This window comes from Thermobia domestica, chromosome 12 (genome assembly GCF_964235325.1).
Source record: "Thermobia domestica chromosome 12, izTheDome1.hap1.1, whole genome shotgun sequence".
Classification (NCBI taxonomy): Eukaryota; Metazoa; Arthropoda; class Insecta; order Zygentoma; family Lepismatidae; genus Thermobia; species Thermobia domestica.
Genome location: NC_137465.1, coordinates 100,914,030 through 100,938,094, shown reverse-complemented (window position 1 = coordinate 100,938,094; position 24,065 = coordinate 100,914,030). Strand labels below are relative to the sequence as shown.

The 24,065-nt window shown below is 36.3% G+C and overlaps 1 protein-coding gene across 2 annotated transcripts in view; it reads left to right on the top strand.

Annotated features, from left to right (window-relative positions):
• LOC145666549 (uncharacterized) overlaps positions 1–24,065 on the top strand; it is a 73,469-nt gene that overhangs the window by 19,397 nt on the left and 30,007 nt on the right. For both annotated transcript variants that reach the window (XM_081733868.1, XM_081733869.1), the window contains exon 2: positions 15,515–15,641. In XM_081733868.1, the coding sequence (XP_081589994.1) occupies positions 15,604–15,641 (38 nt within the window). In that variant the 5' untranslated portion in view covers positions 15,515–15,603. The remainder of the gene's footprint in view (positions 1–15,514; positions 15,642–24,065) is intronic.

Here is a 24,065-nt window from a genome sequence, read left to right as displayed (position 1 = left end):
TATCTTTTAGGCAACAAACTAACAATATGTGATAATGTTATGGTTGGATCCTCGAACTCTTCCAACGATTGTATTTGATGGTAACGTTCATTTACAAACTCAACAACACTAGAATATTTCTTGGGATCAAACGGAATAGATCTTAAATTACGTAAGCGCGTTGCTTTAATGATAGGAGATTCAAATGCTTGGCAAAATGCTATTACGAACTGCTGAAATGACGTAAACCCCTTTCCATTTAATGCAAACCACTTTTTCGCACTTCCCTTTAATATCATTGGTAATACCTTTAAATAATCACTCTGGGGAATATCCGCGAATTCCATTTGCTTATTAAAATCTTCAAGAAACTGGCTTGCACTTTCAATCATTAAATTACCGGAAAAGGTAGTGAGTTGATTTATATCTGATAGCTTCAATTTCCCCTTATAACTACGTTCATCACTGTAACTGTTAACTCTGGGACGCTTATGCGGAGTACTTACCCTTGTATTATCCTTGCACCCTGAATTCATTTCATCACTGTCGGACGCACTACTGCAAAATTCGTCACTAGATATCTTTTCCCTTTTTACGTTAACTAGAACATCGTTATTACCGTTTCTATTGTAATTACCACTCACCGCCATGTCACTGAAATGCGTTTGCCTTTCTTCCCTTTTAAGCGATTGAGCTTCCCTTGCTAAACTATCATAACGCTCACTATTTTGCGCACACAATTTTAAACACTGTTGCGTACGTTCACTTTGTAAACAATCATTTCTTTGCAACTCCTGCAACGTACTATCGTAGGTGTTCACAACTTGCACTAACTTATTCTCATTTGCACTCGACACTTCCCTTATTTGTTCCACTTCACGTCTTACATTATTAATCATGCGTTCGGCACAGGTAGCTGATAACCTTGTACTTTGTAAATTTTCAGTTAATTTATCAATGTTTTGCTGTATATCACTATTCATACGCATGCACCTTAAATCGCTTGCATTGGTTTTCTCAATCAATTCCGCGCGCACTGTTATAATAGAACTATCCAAGAGTGAAACTTCACTTTCTAATTTCGTTGTAACTTCATCGCGCACCTTATTAATTTCTGCTTTTACACTAGCTATTTCTCGCGTCACCAATTCCTTACAATCCATTATATTGTTACGACATTCATTCTTTTGTGCTTGAACTTCACTGCGCAAATCACTTAAATCGTTGCAAATGGCATCTACTCTTGAACTAAATTGACTCAGCTGTTCATTCACTTTTGCTGATTCATTTTTAACATCTGCACGCACCTCGTTCACCTTTTCACTCAAAGTATTCTCCACTATGGCAACACTATTCTTCACTTCTGCCAATGACTGCACTAATTCATTCGAAAATGACTGCTTCATTTCGGATAATTCCTTTCTTGTGTTTTCATTAGATTGCACTATTTCTTGTTTCAACTCGCGTTGTATTGATAATAGTAATGTTCTAATATCTCCGTCATCACTAGACATGTTTCACAGATATGAAAACACACACACGTATACAACTCTATATCACCTTCACAGAGGAAAAAAAAAAATCACAAGGCTCTAAACGAAAAAAAATGCACAAAAAAATTTCATAAAATGAAAGAATCAGTACGTCAAGGCATATATATAAGAAAAATTCAATAACTACGAAACATGCTCTAATTGAGATGGGCCTAAGTATTCTATAGGTACATAGGAAAACTTGGACACCACAAAGTATACTTGTGCCTGTACAATATATAGAAATTCAAAAGATTTGAAGAAGTTTAAATTCTCGAAATAAAGGTCTTGGTTCTATCTCACTCATCCCGCACCATTTTATAATAGTTTTTGTAGTGGCAAGAGAAATTATCGCGATAAGTAATCCCGAGGATCGAACCTGGTATCCACTCAACACCCATGAACAGACAGCTCCGCCAAAATTCAACCTTATAACAAGCAAGAACTATCCATACATAAATGTTGTTTCCCTGCGAGTCACGATGCTATTGAAACAAAACGAAGTTTTGTTCCAATCACACCGAAACAACTACAACAACTACTATATCAAAGATTATATTAAGATGGACATTGATGAAACTGACTGACGAACTACGCACAAATTATGAAATTTAAGGATACGTATGAAGAAAATGCACACTGATCCGATTTTCTGTATTTCCTCTTAAATGTTGTCCTTTTCTTACAATTTCATACTTACGATCAATTAGGTACAAATTAGGATAAAAATTACAGTAACAACTTATAATTGTTCAATTTTGTTTCACCGCAATACAAGTACAGTTAATGAGCAGGCCATTGCTAACACAATGAATGTCAGTTCTCCCGCTCTTACTGCTCACATCACTCAGCTCCGCCCATAGATTTCGTACGCAAGCAAAAGTTCGTCTGCTATAGCACGTCTCATTGGCTATGACGTTCTCATGACGTAGCAGCAGTTTAGATGAGAACGTGTTACAAAGGTGGTTCTCACGGTAAAGCTTGAGAAAGAACAATGAGTCATTGTAACAGAAAAGGAAGATAAATGAAAATTGATAACTAAAATGCACTTATAAGCTTCACTGCTATAACAGAGCTGCAGAAAATAAAAATGAATGCTTCCATATTTTGTTGGAAATAAAAATCATTATAACCATCTTCATTCATTGCTCATCATCACTGTCTCCTTTAGCCTAACCGGCATAAGCGTGTAACGTAAAATTCAAAGATTTCATTTCCTAAGCATTGTGCCAATTGCGACACATTCTTCCATTTATGATTGAAGAGATACTTCTTCTGTGTTGTGTCATTACCTGAGTCAAACACTACCCTAAAAGAAATACAAATTTAGGATTTAGAAAGAAAAATACTGTCTTAATGTAGCACTTACACATTTTACACTCCACTTCATGGTCATTTGTTTCTCGTTATATAAATGACTATTCCACTGAATATTTGTCCTGAAAAGAATACTTGCGTTTGAGCATGTTGGAAACACTTTATGCACCAGACACCAGAATATGAAACAAGAACGTTGACTTTCTGACAAAGAAATTCAATTCGCTTCACTTTACTTGTAAAGATATGTATGGTATACCCACTGAATTGGATGAAACGCTTGATTGTAAAATTGTACCTTAGAAGACGGCAGACAGGACGAAGTAGGCAGTTTAAATGTGGTTAACATGCAGCGCTTGAGAGCAGTATCGCTATTGTTGATTAAAGGTCTAACAATGAAGGAGTTCTGCGCTGCCTATTGAAGTATAAAATAACTAGTAGTTAAAGCCCGTCACCGGGAAAAATTGATATTCAAGAATTTATTGCCATAATATATGCCTCCTCTTGAATATTTTTTTTTTCCTCTCGAAGCTAAACGATCCATAGAACAAAAGAATGGATGTGATTTTCAAACTCCTTATTATTTGTTTAGTGAAACTATTTGCCTACACAAATCTTCCAAAATCCTTCCGTTTTTAGGTGAGACATACTAGTTCTTCCAAGGTTTTTTTTTTTAATCTGAAGGACAAAACCGGGACAAATAGGCGTCCCGAAAGCCTTTTTCGGGACAGTTAATTCCTTCATTAAAAACCGGGATTGTCCCGGAAAACTGGGACGTCTGGCAACCCTAGGTGTAGATGTAGACCAAATGGCCAGAAGATATTATACAACGTAATCGTTGAGCCCTAGTTCGAATAAGTGAGTTGCACACGTATTAAATTAGCATAAAAACTGCAAATGTTGCTTATTCGTATGTATTTATTGTATAGTTAAATCTAGGCTGCTTACAGCCATCTTACTACTATATGTTATATCGTTGCTATCGTTACAGAATCAACATTCTAAGATACAAAACATTTATATAATAATAACTTCTTAAAAATATATATAACTTCTTCTTCTAACCTATATAAAATAATTAAATAGTTGGCTAGTTTATAACACCTTTGATTAAAATATCTAAATGGTGCAGGTAAAGAATAATACATGCATGCCGAATAATACATGCTGTCGTTCTATCTTTAATGGCTCCCGACAGGACTTCTCGAAGTGATTTAGCACTTCTAGAAAGAATTCTGGACCGTATGACAACTTTACAAAGTATACATTAATTATTGGATAGCCCTCGTATATACAAAATTCACAATACATATAAATACATATCTTTATATTCCTTTTTGTTTATTCTTTATATCAATAATATTCTTTTATAATTAATTATACTTCAAATTCTTTATAACATCGTAGAGGAGGGTCTATTCCAAAAATTATGAACAATTAAAAATTTGTTTTTGGTCCAAGCATAATTTTTTTTTTTTTTAAAGTAACATGGTCGAGACTCTCTGAATATTGAAACTCATTATAAATAAGGATGTTACAAAATATATTTCCTGCATTTGATAATTAGGTGTCACATATATTCATTACATAGGTAAAATATGACATAGATAATATAGAATTCAGAAGAAAAATAAAATGAAATTATGATAGGAAAAATCAACAAAATTGATGTTAATTAAATTATAAGATGATGTGATTTAACATTGAATCACAACGGATTGAAATGAAATATTGGTTAACACACAAATATTAAATTAACATATAAGGATAGCATAAACATTAACAAAATCCTAAGTACAATCTAGAATATCAAATTGATAGCTATTTAGTTTCATTCTCAATTGATTGATTAGATACGCTTAACGCTGATGTGGATTCAATCCAAGCCACATTAGCACCATCTAGTTTAAATTAAAAGGATTAGTAGATTCCAATAAAGTACATTGTATTCCGCACTCTTGAGTATGTTCCGATCGATTACATAAAGATCCTGAATTTGAGTTTCTGTTACTGTAAACTTGTCCATCTAGGAGTCTATTTTGTGACCAATTACGCTGATTCGTATTGCCATTTCTATTAGAATTCCTATTATAATTCCGGTAACTTCTGTTACCGTTACCATATCTATAATTAGGTTGAGTTGAATTGCCGGTACTATTTTGATTATTTGTTCTAGTACCAAAATAACGGACACTATTTCCTTGAGAATTAACACTATCTTTATTTTGAATATTTAAATTTCGAATGTGCGCATAATTAATATTATTACGTCTAGATGTAACCTGACTTTTTTCTGGATTTCTGCTATTTCTTTGTGCTAGAAATTGACTTTCGTAGCTCTGAACTAAAATGATTAAATGATTAAAATTGACACATTGAGCGGTCATCAACATTTGTTGTAATCTAAGTGGTAATAAAATACGGACAGAAGCTATTATACGTGATTCTGGTTGGTTTGGGTTGAGTGCTTTTAATTCATTATATGTGGCCACTACAAATTCAGTAACATTTTTATGTATCTTAGGGTCAAATGATTTCGTTCTTAGCAATGCGTCCCTATTTGCTAACATGAAGTCGTTTTCATAGTTTGCCAATAACGCCTCTTTAAAATCAGAATACCCATTAATGTTATCTCGGATTGCTTTGTACCAAGTCAAACATGGGGACAATAAAACATGAGGAAGAAGTTTCATGAATTTCGACTCTTTAATTCCCATTAATTCGCACTCATCCTCGAATTTTTCTATAAATACCCTAGCCGGGATATCCTCAGGTACACCACTGAATTTTGTTAAGGATTTTATTTCACTGAATCGCAAAGGCGTATCAGTACTATAAGATTTAGAACACTTACAGTTACCGTGAGAGTTCTTACTCCTCCGTGTAGGATGCTTCGTTCTTCTTCCTGATTCGGTGCTCGCTTCACTATCAACCGATGATCCGCTATCTTCAAAAATTGCTTGGGAATGAGGTATTGGTTCTGTCCCATTATCAGGAGGTCGATTAATATTCCTAGGTCCATCATCGTGCTCCATCTCCTTAGCAAAAATATACTTTTCCTGGAAAGTATGAAACTCCTCTTGAAGTCCTTTAATCCTATTAGAATGTTCGTTTACAACCGATTCTATAACTTCGACGGTATTTTGTACTTCGGTATAAGTTTCAGTTACCTTTTCCATTTTCTGTTCGCATTTCTCAAATCTGGCATTAATTTGTACATTCATTTGGTTCTGCTGCTGATGTAACTGTTCCCATTTATGGTCGTTTCTCTGCTGTAACTGTTCCAGCCGCTGATATATATTATCTTCTAGTTTGTGTTGAAGTCGGTTCATTTTGTCATCAAATTGGTCTTCAATTTTATGCTGCAAAGCATTCATTTTGTCATCCAACTGTTGTTGAGAATTGTTCATTTGCTCTTCAATTTTATGCTGCAAAGCATCCATTTTGTCATCCAATTGTTGTTGAGACTTGTTCATTTTATCCTCAAATTGTTCTTTAATTTTATGCTGCAAAGCATCCATTTTGTCATCCAGCTGCTGTTGCAAGTCGTTCATTTGACGAGATATTTGTTTGAGTACATCTGCCAAATTCTCAGATGTACCAGTTTCACTTTGATTAGTCCTAATATCGTTAACTTCACTATCTGATAAATCCATCTTAGTGTTTCTATATATTAACTTTCCACTTCTCAAGATGGTGTAATTATTAATCGACTCAATGATGTATGTAGTTTAACTATACTTTCAAACAGTACACAATGCATAAAACAATTTTGTAGCACTCACTTGTGTTTTCTGCTAAACTTGGTTTACTAAACTTCTTACCAGTTTTTAGCTATTCCCGGTGTGAAGGCACCATTATACAACGTAATCGTTGAGCCCTAGTTCGAATAAGTGAGTTGCACACGTATTAAATTAGCACAAAAACTGCAAATGTTGCTTATTCGTATGTATTTATTGTATAGTTAAATCTAGGCTGCTTACAGCCATCTTACTACTATATGTTATATCGTTGCTATCGTTACAGAATCAACGTTCTAAGATACAAAACATTTATATAATAATAACTTCTTAAAAATATATATAACTTCTTCTTCTAACCTATATAAAATAATTAAATAGTTGGCTAGTTTATAACACCTTTGATTAAAATATCTAAATGGTGTAGGTAAAGAATAATACATGCATGCCGAATAATACATGCTGTCGTTCTAATTCCACCAAATCTCCCTCGGGCGTTGGCCTCTTCAAATTTTCTGCAACATGCTTGATTGATTTGGCTGCCATAAATGCCTGTGTTTTGTACCGTGAGGTGACAACGGAAAAGATTAGTCGGCGTGATTTCATACTGAAGGATGCAGAAGAATTCAGTTCGAAATACCTTGCAAGCAGGAAAGGAAGAAATGTTAAACCTGGACGGGAATGTGTACAAGTTCAAGAAGGACAGTCCAGTAAACGGTATCATTGTCAAGTTGGATCATGTAAGGGAAACAAAATAATAACACGATACAGAACCTGCAAGAAGTTTGTGTGCGGCAAATGCGTCGGACAAATTGTAAAACAAGTAACGTGCAAACATTGTCAATAATGTTTCTATCCACATATCTGACATCTTTAGATATTCATCCACCAATATTTTATATCTGTAAAGCTATTTTCATTATATCGTGTAACTTCTGTTTCAGGAATACAGTATTTTGTACAAATGATATCAACGATTATAGTTTGTTGATGTAACAATGAGAGCAGTGATGGTGTATGAATATTTGGTTTATATTATGGCAGTGAGTGTAATATTTGTAATGCTTGACTCCAGACTACTCACGTATTTAAACATTCATTCACCAACATTTATATCTAATAAGCTGGTTTCATTATATCTTGTAATTTCTTTTTCACGAATATTTTGTTTTTATTATGGAAGTGAGTGTAGTTTCTCTTATGACAATGAGTGAATGCTTGAATTAAGCAAAAATAGTCCTGTGTGATTTACTTTCATTCCTCTTGATGTACAAATATTACTTACGTATAGCATTATGGCACATCGATTATAACAAAATGTGAGAAATAAATTTGCTTACGAACATATAAATCGCTCCATAATTCTACCAGAGTGTGGTTCTACATTGTAAAGTAGAAATTAAAGTAAAAGTATATTGTATTTTATCATTACATTCCAGATTTTCGATAGCGGTCAAAATGACCGGTCGCCGCCGTTCTAGGTAATTTTGTACTTCAGCCGTTCTAGTGTTAAGCTGTAGGTAGATTCATGTCTCATACAACCTTGTTGCTGAAAGGATGCTAAAACTCCAATCTAACCAGGCAACTTTCTTTTCCTCAGAGTAGAGTATGTAGGAAACGACTTCTCGCCAGTGAAATGAATAGTCCTGTAGCGCCGTTCAATATTCCTTTGTTTTCAACGAATACACTTACATTATACAATGAACATACATAATTTACCTTTCACCTTTGTAAAGAAATAATCCTCCTCCCATTCAGAATGAAAATAGTAGATCTTTTGTTTCTTACCTGTACTCACCATTACAGGAAATAATATAACATGAAAATCAGCGTGTTAATAAACTGCAATTACATTACACAACAGTCAGTTGGCGATACAGTGTAGTCAAGTAAACGTAGGCAGTTTTCCGTGAGACAATCAAAATCTCCCTGCGACCTACCTGTAGCTCGTGATCGATGGTCTGGCGACGACTGTCCTAGCCAGCGCTTTGTATATGGACTGTTTGGATGCCAAGTGATGTATTGCCCGTTTCAAAACATGAGTCGTATCTCACCACTACCAAAAGGACAACCCAATCCCAACCTTTGTTAGGACGGTGTTGGTGAATGTTGCCAGATATTCGATGTCATTAGGTAGAAGAAGAAATGTTGGACATTATGTTGAAAAATCTACTTTTTCAGCAATTTATTTCAATGGCTCCATATATACTTACTTCAGCTAAAAACATATGAGGACATAATTTAAAGAACGTAATGGGAGGAAGCTAATTTCCAAAAATCATATTGATACGAGCTGGCATAATCTAGTTATTGACATTTTAATGTAGGTATGCAAACTTGCATGTTTAGCGCCGTGGGGGGAAAAGCAAGAGGGGGAGGGTTGTTGACTTTTGAGGAAATACTATTCTTATGATGTAATAACTGGCAAAGTTTTAGCTTGTTACTAATTAGTCCCGACAAAAGCCTATATTTTTCCTTTATTGACTGAACTATTGGAAGTCAACGCCTGTGAAACTATCACCATTGATTTCGGCGAGGTTACCTCTTCAGCTCCAAAAGCATCTACAAATCCAAAACATTCAGGATATTTTAAAGTTCTAAGTCCTTTTAAAGGACCCCTATTCTTCCCTGAATCAGCTTCATCGAAGAAATAGAAAAGAGGAAGACTAATAGAAAATCCTCCTAGCGTGATTACTTCCCACCAGTTACGGAGAAGGTTTCATGAACGAAAAGCTGAGCAGAAGAATAGGGCTGAATGAGAACAAAATGAAGAGGGCCGAAGAAAGAAGAGGATAAAAAAAATCAAGCAAGAAGAAAGTAAGAGAAAAAATATGAAGGCGAGGACTAGAATATAGTAAAGAAATGGGATACATTCGGCTACAGTAGAGGAAGACGATTTTATCATAGAGTTCCATAGAAAACGAAAAAATGAAACAGTTAACTTGGCATTTGTCTTGACTGCCATAAATGTTGATGGTCAATGAAGTATTTAGGTTTTATTAGACTTAGAGCTCAAACAAGAAAAATTAGTTGAAATCAGGTTGGCCACTCACCTGGAAAACCGGGAAAAGTCAGGGAATTTTTTAATTCTGGAAAAGTCAGGGAATTTTGATGAAAAACATGGAATTTTTACTCGGGGGAAAATTTACGTTCTGCTGTATTCCTAGCCATTTAGACGGTTTATTTATATACAAAATAGCTTTGGTCGCTGGGGGCTTCGCCCCCAGATTTCTCCTTCGTTCCAGGTTTCGTTTATCTACCTCTGCTGGTTTGGGCTGCGCATACTTTCTTCATATTCTTTTGTCATTTAGTGCTGCCTATGAATTGAGCTGGAGCGAAATCGTGACCATTTTGTAATTAACACACTTGTTTAGTTCGATCCAGATCCAATTCTTCTTGATGAATTGTGCTTTTAAAGCTGCCATGCAAGGAACGGGTTGGAAATTAGAAGAATTCCTAAGGGCGTCTTATAATTTATTCAAAGACGTTCCAGCTCGTCGTGCAGATTACATAAGATGCACAGGGTCTTCTGTGTTTCCGAAAAAAATTTTGCAGCATTAGATGGACAGAAAATTCAGACGTTGCTTGCCGGGCGATGGAAATATTACCGAACGTAAAGAAATACATACAGTGGGCTGTTGATGAGAAGAAAGTACCACAGTGCAAAAGCTTTGATGCTGTAAGACATTTCACAAATGATAACCTGCTTGGTGCAAAACTTGGCTTTTTCACAACATTAGCAAAAACTGTTGAACCTTTCCTGCGTGAATTTTAGGGAGAAGCTCCATTAGCTCCTTTCCTTTACAACTCGCTCCAGGCCATAGTATTGTTTGTTGCAGGTCGTTCTGTGAAAGATAGTGTTTTGGAAGACCGGCCATTGGTTAAGATTGATTTCAATAATAGCGAAAACTTAAAGCCAGCCAAGTTTGTAAACATTGGGTACACATCAAAGGATGCTATACGAAAAACCAATACCGTATCGGATAGACAGACTTAAATTTCGACAAGACTTGCGCAGGATGTCAGAAATTCATACTGAAAATAATGGACAGGTCACCTCTAAAATTCAACCTGACAAGAGCAATTTCTTTCCTGGATCCAAGTGTGTTTGTTATGGATGACACTGTAGCTGCAAAGAGATTGTCCAATTGCCTAGAAATTGTAGTATCCAAAAATTGGATTTCAGGAACATTAGCTGATGAAATCCAAGGTGAATTCAAAGTTTTTGCTAAACATCCTCTTGTATTGGAAGCAATGAGGAATTATGACAGGAAAAGTAAAAGATTAGATGAACATTGGATGGAGATGCTGCATTTAGGCGCATGCTCAATACATATGACTGATTTTGTGAAATTTCTCCTCATTTTATCTCATGGAAATGCTAGTGTGGAGAGGGGATTTTCAATCAACAAAGAATGTTTAATTGAAAATCAAAGCGAGTTGAGTCTAATTGCACGCAGGCAGGTACATGATAAAATTTCAGCTGTGGGTGGTATTGATAAGTTTCCAATTACAAAGAGGGTTGTCCATGCTGCCCGCAATGCTCATGGAGTATATGTTGAGTCTTTGAGGAATCAAGAAGAGGAAGAAAAGAAACAGAAGAAGAGAAATGCCATTAAGGATAAAGTTATTGAACTCGAGGCGAAGAAAATGAAGTTGTTGAATGATGTCAAGGAGAAACTGTCTGCAATTGATGATGAGATTATTGGTTTGAGGTCTTAAAACATTTAAGTGGATGTGGTCTTAACTTCAGTTTGATTTTAGTGAACTGCAAGTCTGTGATTTGAGGTTTTAAAACATTTCAGTAAAGTAGTGTTCGTTCCAGTAATTTGTGTTTTAGTAGTGGACTGTAAGTGTGTGTACTTTTCTGACTAGTATTAAGCTTAAGGTTGGAAAGCGATAAGGATAGACATTCCTCATCTCGTTTTGTGCAGCAGTTGGTTACAGTGGAGTGGAAACACACAGGAGAATTGAAAATTAGGCAAGTAAGTGATTAAAATTAGACTATTTATCTTCGCTAGTGTTTTTTGTGATTCTTTTTTTAATAATGATCCTCTAGTCCACATTGCATTTCACTTGTAGCTTCTGTTTAAGCTTTGAAAAACATTGATATACCAATTTTAGATCTCTCTAGAAATTTTCTGGAAAAGTTAGGGAATTTTGAAATTCCAAATGAGTGGCCACCCTGGAAATGTTTTCTTTTGTTATACTTTATAGTGCAATTATATAAATCTATAATTGCTAAAAAAAAGAAATATGTAAAGACTTTTTATTTTCATTCTTAACTGTTTAAAGCAATGTACACCTAACTTTGGAATAAGCTGTGTCAAGTTATGCAACTTGTGATATAATCCATGACGACTACTAAACCATTTCGATTTGTGGGTGGCGACTTCTAGTGCAATGCAAGGGTTATATATATATATATTTATTCGGCTTTTGCACTGTCATGTAGACGAAATATCAGTGCGTGTTTTCAACTATGATACAGCTCCTAAAGATTTATGGTGCTCTCAGTAAAGTCAGAAGAGTAATTTCCCCTATCCCCCTTAAAGTGGCGACGACTACCAGTGCTGTTACCTTGCCTGGAAAAGTTAGGTAATGTTAAATTCGAATTTTTACTTCTCAAAACCTATTTATCCTCTTGGTTTATTCGGCTATTGGTAGGGATATTTTATAAAATAAATTAATTTATTTTGCAAAATCTACTCACACATACTATTTACATGTACACTCATGTTCAAAATTATTGTCGAATGTCTATAAGTATGTTGTAGGAATATAATTTGATAACAAATTCGTCCTGTATTTCTTATGATGATAGTATATGTATAATCGGCAAAGACATGTATGTGGCAAATTTCATGTCAAAATAGCAGTAAATAAGAACAATAAAACGAAAATAAATCTTTCTTGTCCAGTTAGCAATATTTTGTTTTACTTATTCTAATTTTCGTATTTATAATTATTTTCCTATGATATTTACCACAAATATATATTTCCCGATTATACACATAGTATCAGTGTTAAAAGTATCCTGTAAAATCATTATCAAATTATATTCTTACAAGAAGACAGTTGTAGATATGCGACAATCATTTTGGACATGAGTGTACATGCATAGTAGATGAAAAAACCCTATGTCGGGAAAAATATAGTTCCTTTTTTAACTTTATAAATTGGACCTGGAAGTTTGTAAATCGTGACCTGGAAAAGTCACGGAATTCGTGCTCGCCAAAAAACAGAGCTAAATGTTTTTGGTGGTCGAGTCTTTGATTAGATTCCGTTTTATCCGATGATAGTGAGTAATTCCAGGCGTCTTCTGACACCAGTCTATTTACAAAAAGCTGTGATGACTAGCTTGTTCATCATATCACCAACAGAGCAGTTTGTCTGACCGGTGCCTCAAGCAGTGCATTGTGGGATTAAAGAAATTGTGTTAGCTAGTCTTCCTTAGAAGCTTTTGGACTAATGACTTACAACCAGTAACACTATAGGAGATCGCACTGGTGGCCTAAAAATTTTCCAGAGTTACCAAAGGACTGAGATGATTAACAAATAATATATTATAGTCATTTCTAGACATTGAGTATATGTACTGTTCGTAAATATTTCCCTACTGAATGTGTTGGGCAAAGTACAAGAAAAGTTGCTTATCCGCAGGTTAACTGTGCACCGCCAGAGAACTGGGAAGGTTGCCAATCAGTATGGTTTCCGTCCGCGGAAATCAACTGAGGACGCAGTTAACCATGCGCTCAGGGTGATCAAGGAGTCTCTAGCGAAATATACCATTGGTATTTTTGTTGACATTTTTGGGGCTTTCGATAATCTCTGGTGGCCAACCCTTTTCGGACGCCTCAGGGAGATGCGATGCCCTAGAAATTCGTACGAGATGTTCCTCGATTGCTGCCGGAACAGGAACATATGGTTCCAGACTGGAGATGTCCACATCTCCAAAACCTGCACCAAGGGCTGTCCCCAGGGATCTGTGTGCGGACCAACATTCTGGGATGTAGCGACTGAACCACTCCTAACGGAGTTACTGGGAATGCCGGAGACAATCGATCTCGTGGCATTCGCGGACGGCTTGCTCGTACTCACGGGAGGAGACTCCTGCAGAGAAATAGAGGCAAAGGGGAATGCAATTTTAGCGCGCGTCGATGCCTGGTGCAGCAGGAATAAGTTGAATATTTCAGTCAACAAAACGGTCTATATGCTGTTTGGGGAAAGGCTGCTTCGGGACCCAATCCTTAAACTTGGCAGGCAGACCATCAAAAGGGTTAGGCACACAAAATATCTCGGAGTGATTCTAGATGAATCACTCAATATGCAGAAGCATATCGAGTATTCCTGCAACCGAGCAAGTAGATTAGCACAGAGGATCCTCTCTCTAGGAGGAAGTAAGTTCCAGCTCCAACCCGGCCACGTCAAAGTGTACAATGACAGCTTGTGGACCTCAGTATTGGCCTATTGCGCTAGCACGAGAGCCCATAGGGTTGTCGTGCGCGATGACAATATCCGAAAGGTGTGCTCGATCCTTATGCGGTTGAGTGGAGCATACAGGACGACTCCTGGAAACGCACTATGTGCAATTCTGGGAATAGTCCCGGTGCATCTGAGGATCCTTGAACGAGCTGCTAACTACTGGATTAGGAAGAAACTTTCTGAGAAGACAGTGGATATACTCAGCCGTCTGTGCCTAACCAAGGCAGAGACAAAAGCCCGAGTAGTGAGCAGGTGGCAGGCAGAATGGGATGATTCTGAAAAGGGAAGGAGAACCCATGACGTGCTCCCGGATGTGGCTGAAAGGCTGCAAATGGGGTACATGCGCCCAGGGAAAGGTCTAGTACACTTTGTAACAGGACACGGCCCGTATAATGCTAAGCTCCACTCTCTGGGCTTAGCTAGAGCGCCACAGTGTAAGTGTGGGGAAGCTCCCGGACTGAACACACTGTCCTCGAGTGCGCGCTTGTTCAGCAGGTTCAACCGGTGAGCGCGCAAGGTTGCTACATACACGCTACCACGTCATGCGGTGAACCTGCCATACACCACTACCCTGCGTACTGAAGCATTATGCGGCGACCTGGGAAGGCTTACCAGCGCAGTGTCTAACTTTTATAAAGAAAGATACTGCGAGCTTCTGAGACAGAGGCGTGGAGTTCTCCCACTGGAACATAATGGAATTGACGAACGTCTGCAGCAGGAGTGAAACCTTGTAAATAGTGTAAATATCGTGCACCAACGAACTCCAACAGGGAGGGATCCGGATGACGAGCTCCTATGCACAGGCAGACAATTGACAAGGAATGCATGCATTCCGCTGAGGAAAAGACTCCCTGAGTCTTCTTCCTCCCCCAACCCTGCCGGGGGACGAGGGATTCCTATGGGTCTCCCGCTGACTCCCAAATGGGAAACTAACGCGTCCCATTGGGTCAGGTAGCGTACGTGGTACCTCAACACGGTAAAAAATGAGATATCCTTCGGACGGCCCTACCGGGGGAGAGCAGTGGCCACGGCCCTTCTCCCAAATGGCGACTTACACGTGCTGTTGGGTCTGGGAAGAGATACTGAGTATCTCAACGTGTAAGTGGTACCTCAACATGTAAAAGAGAGGTAGTCCCGTATTGCTTGGACGATCCTACTGGGAGGGAAGAGTCGGATTCATGCAGGCTGGGTGCGCTACATTCTCACGGAACCCGCCCATCAAATACACCGAACGGTCGCGGGCATGTTCTCCATTCATGCAATTAAGCGTGGATTAGTAGACCACTAGCATCAACGTGTTCGTAAATATATTCTATGTTTGAAATCTTTTTTCCATGTTCTTTTCATGTTGTATTGTAGTGTTGTTATGTAGTTGTATTAGTCGTATATATTTTCATGCGTACTGACCTGTATTTCTGTAAATTGGAAGAAAAGAAAATTGAACTTGAGTTTATGTTTCAGGTTTCTCAACGTATGGAATTCGGCTTGCACCCTTAAATTAAGAATGAAGGACAGAGATATAAAAAATATGATGGAAAGGTAAAACGGTCATGAGTCATAATATCGGTGGAATGGCTCCGTATGTCAGGTAAGTTGAATATAGTGAAATTTACCTGTGTAGCATAAGAGTGAAAATTAAAATGCAAATACTTCAACTTTAGTAGACTGGAATACAATGTTGATTTTTCAATTTGTTATTGGTTCTTTTTGAGTACGAGCATCATAGACATTATTCTTCGATTATAAGAAGCGTAGAACAAATATACCATGTTATTTAGAACTGTGATGCTTTGTGAATTCCTTTTCAGTTGGAAATTTCTAAGTTGTTAATTTAAAAATCATACTTCATTTGCAAATTAATTTTTCGTATTTCATTTTGTAATCATTATTTTTCTTTTGACTCGAAATGTATCATCATCAAAATAGCATTTTGTCATTATTGACAGATTACTTTTTGCAAACTGAGAAACTACAGTCTCAGCTAACCTCTTCATCTTCACGTAACACTTCCACTCTCCTGCTTTAATATTGTCTATCAGTTGTAGCGTTTTTCTTCCTCCAGTCGTTTTCCTTCCATCATATCCATCATAATACAGTTTCTTCTCAGCCAGTGTTTCAACTGATTTCTTTTCTTTCTCTTAATTATACTTAAGATTGTTCTTTTGTCCATTCTTTGCATGTACTTCAAAAACCTCCCATATTTTATCGTCACTTTCGTGTTAGTATCCTTATGTATTCCTCATAGAGTACCATATTCCACACCAGACACTTTCTGAATCTTTTTTTAAACTCTTTTATTATTCAAAACCGCATAAAATATTTTTTTTCTAAATATTTCTTTCGCCAATTCGCATTCTTGTTTTTATTACACGTTTTTTGGAAGGCCACGGTGACCCAGTCGTAAAGCCTCTGGTGCTTAAGGTCGCTGGTTGGATCCCAGGGTAAGTAAGTTTGTGGTGGACAACATCGTGTCCGTAAGCGTTTTCTCGGAATACTTCCGTTTCCTTTCACATTCTTATTCTACCAATTCTTCCATCACCATTCACTTGCCTTAATGATGTCTCTCTCAGTCTAACAAATATAATCATGGGACATTAAACTGAAATATTTCATTTCATCTTTATTTCACGTTTGTACTTATGTCCTCTAATAATATTTTCCAGATAACTTGGTCTATTTTTTCCCTCCTACAGCTGTGTGATACCGACTGTTTCGTTCCAATCACCATTCCTTTTGTCTTTATAACATTTATTTTACTCCCATGTTCTTCATATCATTTCTGAAAATTTTCTAACATAACAGTTATATTATATGATAGGCTTTTCAGTTCACTTCATTCGGCTTCTGATCTGTAAACAAACCTATCCATGATATATTATTTTCATTGTTCGCGAGTTCTTGCTAACATTTCACTAACATGTCAATGTCTCGAGGTACACATCACGTAGTCTTGTCTTGATCAATTCATGACTTACGTTTTCAGTTCTACGTTGATGAAGTAAATGTTTCGCAGATATTTGGGCGGGTAACATTCATAAGTCCTAAACGGCACAAGACCTAACGGCATAAGTCCTAAAAATGGAGGCACTGGACTTAAATTTTAGGTCTTTTGCCGTTTAGGACTAATGCCGCGAAATGATTTTTAGGTCTTGGGCCGTTTAGGTGTAGTGCCGCGAAATGATTTTTAGGTCTTGTACCTTTTTCATTCACTTGCCTTAGTTCTGAAATTCGCCACCACCACACGAAATTGCGACGATGCAGTAACTAGTTGGCAATAATGTTACGAACGTGGCTAATTCCAACGGTAACAGCTATATTTGCACTACTAAAATTATTATTATCATTATCTGTTATGCAGTTATACATGAATTACATAACATAGCCTATTTCATTCTAAGAATTAAATATATAATTGGTTTCTTTCAAGTGGAGATAGGAGAATTCCATGATATAGGAGAATCCCATGATAAAATCCTAAAAAAGAATTAAATAAAAAACGTTTAAAAAGCATATTTTACCAGGCTTTTCTGAAACCAAGCAAGCATTCAGAATTTGCAAGATATATTCTGTGGAGTATATTTTATTAAGAGTAGGACAAAAGCCTACTCTAACTTTCTGAAGGTAGGACAAAAGCTCACAAAAGTTTACTTAATTAGAACAAAAACCTACTAGATATTTCACAAGTGAACAGTAAATACCGACTGCATACATTAAGGGGGGCGCGTTGGCTCAATGGTAGAGCGTTCACCTCCGGTGCTCCAGGTCCCTGGTTTCGATCCCAGCTCGCGTCGTGTGGACTTTGTGGTGGACAAACACCGTGCTCGTGGGTTTTTTTCGGGGTTCTCCCGTTTCCTCCCAATTTCTTCACTCCACCATTTCATTTATTTCTCATAATCACCGTCTCCTTTAACCGGCATAACCATGGGACACAAAACTCAAAGATTTCATTTTATTTTTTGCATACGTTAAGAACGCAGTAAATTTAAAACTGAACAAAGGACTTTTATTATGCAATACAATTACTATATCTCACAGTGTATTTTAATAGAGTTCATATGTATAAGCAAGAAAAAATCAACAAATAACGCTAAATTACTAATGTAATATGCAACACATAACGTTTTCAGAAACCAATACATAGTAAGCTTTTAGGGGTGTTGTCTGCAAACTTTTCTAGGAGAGCAGGCTTTTTTCATATTAAAAGCAAACAAACCAAAAGTGTATTTTTACATTACGAAAGCTTCAATAAGACAGTAAATATATACATATTACACACGTACATAAATACATATTATTATATTTCCAATTTGTTACCTTTCTGAAACCTGGGTCTTGACAGTGCGTGAATTTAAAATCGCAGCTTGTGGGAAATGTACGAATAAGTTAGTCATAAGAAATCGGAAACTGTTCATGGAAGTTCATTTGTTTGACTGTGTTTATCTTCTATACTCTTATATAAATGAGTTAAGATTAGTGGCTTTCTGGGCATACTACTACAAATAGAGTCGTTACATTTTAATTTAAAAAAATCATTTTCTTACGAAAGTAGGATATAAGAAAGAATTTTTGGAAATACGTATCGTAAAAAGGATGGGGTAAGATTTAAAAAAAAAAAAAAAAAAAGAAGAGTAGTGTATCCCGCAGATTTCTTAAACTAGTAAAGTGAAACCTGGCATATAAACTTTCCACTGAAAAAAAAAGAAAAAAAAAAAAAAAGAAAATTTAACACAAAAGGAAAAGAACAAAGGGGGCACTTTCTTTAATGTTCGAATTTCCCATTACTTATTCAGAAAATATTTATAAAGTAAGGAAGGATTTGCTTAGGTTGGATGCGCGAAACTGGGTATTTGAACTTTTAATTAAAAGTAATAAAATACATGTTTCAGCGTCTTGAAAATTACACTTCTAAGAGGGAAGGAGGGTCAATTTCTATAATATTAAAATTTCCCATTGCTTATAAGATTTGGGCAATAAACTCTTTTTCCTTTAGGTCTCGGTTCGTCCAGTTAAGCAAATGAGAGTATAAAATGGATGATTAATTAGGTTCTTTTAATTATTTTAACATGTTGGCGTAGTTTAATTTTTTCAAGGCTCACGTCTCAAAAATGTAGCATATCTGAAATTTATTATTATTAGTATTATTACTACTACTAATAATAATAATTCCAACGGCAACAGCTATGATACTGACACTAAAACTATTATTAATAATGGTAATGAGTAAAGAATAGTTAATTACGACTATGACACTATTTGCTACAGAAAGAGTTCAATACAATAAATATATGTGTAAAAATAATTTACTTCGAATCAGTACAAAGAAAGCAAAATTTATGACGTATATAACTCAAACACCATATTATGTTAGTAAATGCGAAGTCAATGGTGTGGAAATAGAAAAAAACAAACAAACAAACAAACAAAAAAAAAAACAACAGACATTATGGAAGATTTGGGAATCGCATTTGATTGGCAGTTAAAAGTTTGTGACCATACAAATGCTAACGTGCAAAGAGCAAGAAAGGACAATAGGCTTTATTTATTTATTTTATTATTTCTGAACGATAGAATATGTACTATACAAATTACTTGTAAGAACTAAGCTAGAATCTGGTTCTATAATATGAAACAGTATATCCTTTGACTAACAGATTGATAAGTATTCTGGGCACGGACGCGATGGTAGCGCCACAAGAGATTTTTTAGGTCTCGTGCCGTTTAGGACCAGTGCCGTTTAGGTCTAGTGTCGCGAAATGATTTTTAGGACTTGTGCCGCGTCCCCATTTGGACAGCTACCGGAAACGATTACAATCGAAAGAATATGATGGGTGCGATAGAACTTCCAAATCGAGTTGTGAAATAGCTTTAGTCAGATCAGTGCGGGCGAGCGTTGTGTTGAAGAAGTACGCCGTCACTGATCGGGTCATTTTAGCTGGATTGCTGCTGCACTTGGAGAACGTAAAACACTCATTGATCGTGGTATTATTTACAAGCAATATTGATGTGAAGCGAAGGAGCGCTGAACTAAGTCCATTTTGTTTCGGGCATATGTGGTACCTTTGTATCAAGTTTTTAAACCGTACCATCAATTGAAGGTGATGGGCAACAATATCATGAGAATATCACATCTCTTGTCCAATTCTCTAGTAAATTGACACGAGTCCTTGTACGTGACTTCGTTCAGTTGATCCTCATTCATTTGAAGTGTTTGCTGGAACACTTAAAGGGTGCAGGATCGAATTGCCGTTCCGTGAAGCGAGAAAAAATTATGTAGTTACTTCAGCAATAGCTCCTTTTCCACACACATACGCACACAAATGTCTCAAACAGTATTGGGATTGTGATTCAAAGAGCAGGGAAGCTGGTGTCGAAAATTCCTATTTTAGTCTAGAGTGTACTCCATAACCCCGATGAGAGAAACCTTAAATGTAATGCCAAAAACGACGCTAAACAATGGTTTGGAGGAGGAATTAAGCCTTATTTACAAGGTGTGTGAGAAAAGTAATGAGACTGGCAACACTGCGAGCGATCTGGCAACGTTGTGACTACCGGCCTGTGCTAGACCGATTTGTTTATCCCTTCCACTTCCTCAGTCCGAGTTACAACTCCGTACAGTTAACACATTGTTTTTGACAGCGCCATAAGTGAAGTTGTGTTTTTGTTGTATGTTATAGAAATGGAATATCGGAATTTAGAGTAACGTTGTGCAATAAAGTTTTGTGTTAAACTTGGTGACTTTTGAAAAATTGAAACAGGCCTATTGGCTACATTGCTTATCAAGAGCACAAGTTTTCCGCTGGCACAAATCATTTTTGGAAGGCCGAGAACACGTTGAAGATAAACCTTGCTCAGGGAGATCTTCAACTTCAGAAACTGACGAAAACATTAAACATGTGACGGCTCTTGTGAGATCAGACCGTCGTTTAACCATAAGGGTGATGAGTGAACAGTTAAATTTAAACACTGTCACCGTACATCAAATTACTGCACATGTTTAGTGTTTATTTCTATTGTTTTATTAACCACACTCGATTACAGTTTTATTAGATAACCCGTATTATATTCTTGTCATTTATAATAATGTAGCAATTTTATATGGAGATTCATGGTAAAAGTAATAATCAAATCATATGTACTATTTTGCGGAGGAGTACAGGCGTCGGTAGGCCAACAGCAAATTAGCGAGATTTAGTTTCACGTGGCTTTGTTTATCGCAGTTTAGAGCTTAGGCCGAACAGGGTTTAGTACGGAACTTTAAATTTAGCACTTGAAGTAGTAGCGTTGCATAGTCTTCGAACTCCGAGCATTAAGCTTCTTAAATTTGAGAAGAATTTCTACGCTATTGCTGGCGTTGATTCTACAGAATGCTTATTTGAAGAGTAGCAACTAATGACTGAACTAAACTAATGTTGTTGGAAAATCAAATGTAACTGAAGAATACTTGTTTTACCATCAAATATATGAAATAACTAATAGTTCTACTAATGTATTTACATATTTACTGCTGATACAGGCACCTATGGCCTTAAACTCGTCAAATGTCTGAGATAATGTCCCCCGGCGTCGCCGAGCACACTATTCACGGAAAGTATTTTCTAAAATATAAAATTGCATAATTCACTTCAAATAGGCTACAAACACAACCCATACATTAATTTGTTCTATAATTATCTCAAGCTAAGGCATGCGCGCCGACTACGTAGGTGCTTTGGGGCTCTGGCACCCACACAAATAATCTTGTGGGTGCGCTGCACCCACAAGAATTTTAGTTTGGACCCGTTACTCCTGTGTTTAAAATAGCCGTGTTATCGACTGAGATAGGGGAGTCCCAACTTATCCTTATAGTACAAGTATATTTTACTTTATCACAGCACAGCCCTTTAAGACAGTGTCCATAAAAGATTTTAACTAAGAATAAATCAATCAAATATCGAGAGTTCCCTGAAAACATATAGGTTAATACATCCCACCATTGATATGCACCCACATAAATTTTGGGAAGTCGGCGCCGTTGAGCTAAGGTAAGCTTTTTTTTTTATTCATTCATTGCATTCAGAACTTTATGTAGGTCTAACGTTGAATGTTGTTGTATACTTTCACATGAAAGCATCTAATTCGCCCAAGGAAAGTCCAAAATCTGATAAAAGTCACTTTCAATGTGATCACCTTAGTTGTACCAATAATATACTAACAAAAAGCTCAAAAACCCAGGTGGGTTTTAAAGTGTTTTTTTTTTTTAGGTGGGTCCAACCCGAAAAAACCGGGCGGGTTTTTTCGGGCTGGGCCCACTTGGTCAAACCCTGCTTACACGTCAGCGAATATGCACGCGGCCATCACTGTATGAGACAGAAACGACTCTCATTGTTGAATACCATCACTCTCCGTTTGCCTTGCCATTATTCTCCTGGAAAATGTTCTCGATGATGAGCATATCAGAAATAATCATGTGAGAGGAACGCAGGGACGTAAAATTCTGCCTCTAATAGTGGATTGTTTACAAAAGTATGGAAACCTAGAAATCCTACAATATTATTAGCTCTTAACGGAGAAAAAATGTCCAAAAATAAGACAAATACCAATCGATAGAACTTGTGTGAACAGAAGTGAACAAAGTAACATATCTTTGCCGTAAACTCTCATGATTAGTTTACGAGAAAATCGAAAAAAAATGTGTCGTGTGTTGCTTATTAAAATTGACAGTTTTTATTTAGCTGCGAGAAATTATTTGTGTACTGTATGTGTGATACAATACACAGTTCACTAACTGTATAGATTGTAATTTGTTTTCCTAAGGGTGACATACACACATACTCATACGCACATACAGTTATCAAAATTGGAAAGGTGAAACAAAATGAACTAAATGCCTGTGGTTGTGATAGGGAAAGAATGCCAAACATGACAGAACATCTCGACTGCCATTTTGAAAGCCACGATATTGGGTTTGGGTCAGAATTCTTAACCGGGAATCATACTGTTTCGAAAAAAACACGATACCTCGAGATAGCCATGCTATTGTCCCCGTAAAGAATTCGAACCCAATTCCAATTTATCAGTTTTCAAGTTAACCACCTAAGCATTCCGGTATTTTTATTATTTTCATACAGGGTGGATTGATTTTAATCAGTGTGATTTAAATCACTTGATTTTTTAAAATAAAAATCGTTGATTTAAATCAAATTCAGAAATAAATGAAATTCCGTTTCTGTTCTGTTATTTCGATTATGAAATATAATAATATTGCAATAAAATTCAAATGTATGTATAGTACAGTATGAAAACGAGTGTTTCACGCAGAAGATGATATGGGAAAATCCCATTTTGAACGGGTAACGGGGGAATCCGGCTTTTTTCTCTCAGTAACATTGGGTTTTTAAATCATTAACTATTCCAACAGAAAAATCACCATGGACATCTAAGACGAAAATTCTTTTATGTGCGCGTCTGTTTATTTCCAGATAATAAGGGCGTATTTAAAGGAGTCCAATCCCCTCTCCAAACTTTTTAGATTTTATAACTTTAGGTGAAATTTATGTATTTTGTATATATTTCGTGCCGCAAGCTAGTTTCGATTTTTTTAAAAATATGCCCTGCCAAATATCAGTAACTTTGTGGGGAAAAAAAAAAGTATCATGTTGATAAACGTTGCTGTACTTTTTCCTTAATGCTTAAACATTGTTTGGGATTAAAATAGGTTAACAATTGGGGATTAAATCAAAATTCAACCGCAATACTTTCACTTAAATGGCATAATTAACATTTAATACTAGTTCCTAATGATTTTTCTTCACTTCGCGACTTATGTTATACGAGGAGAAAGATTTGATTTAAATAAAAAAAATCGATTTAAATCAAAAAAGCAACAAAAATGATTTTTTTTTTTTAAATCATGACTTTTTTCCACCCAGTTTTCATATAGTTCAACTACAGACTTTGATCTCGTATCTTAGAAAAAACCACAGCAGCACCATCTATTTTGACAATAGCTCTGCACCACAATTTCCATTATATG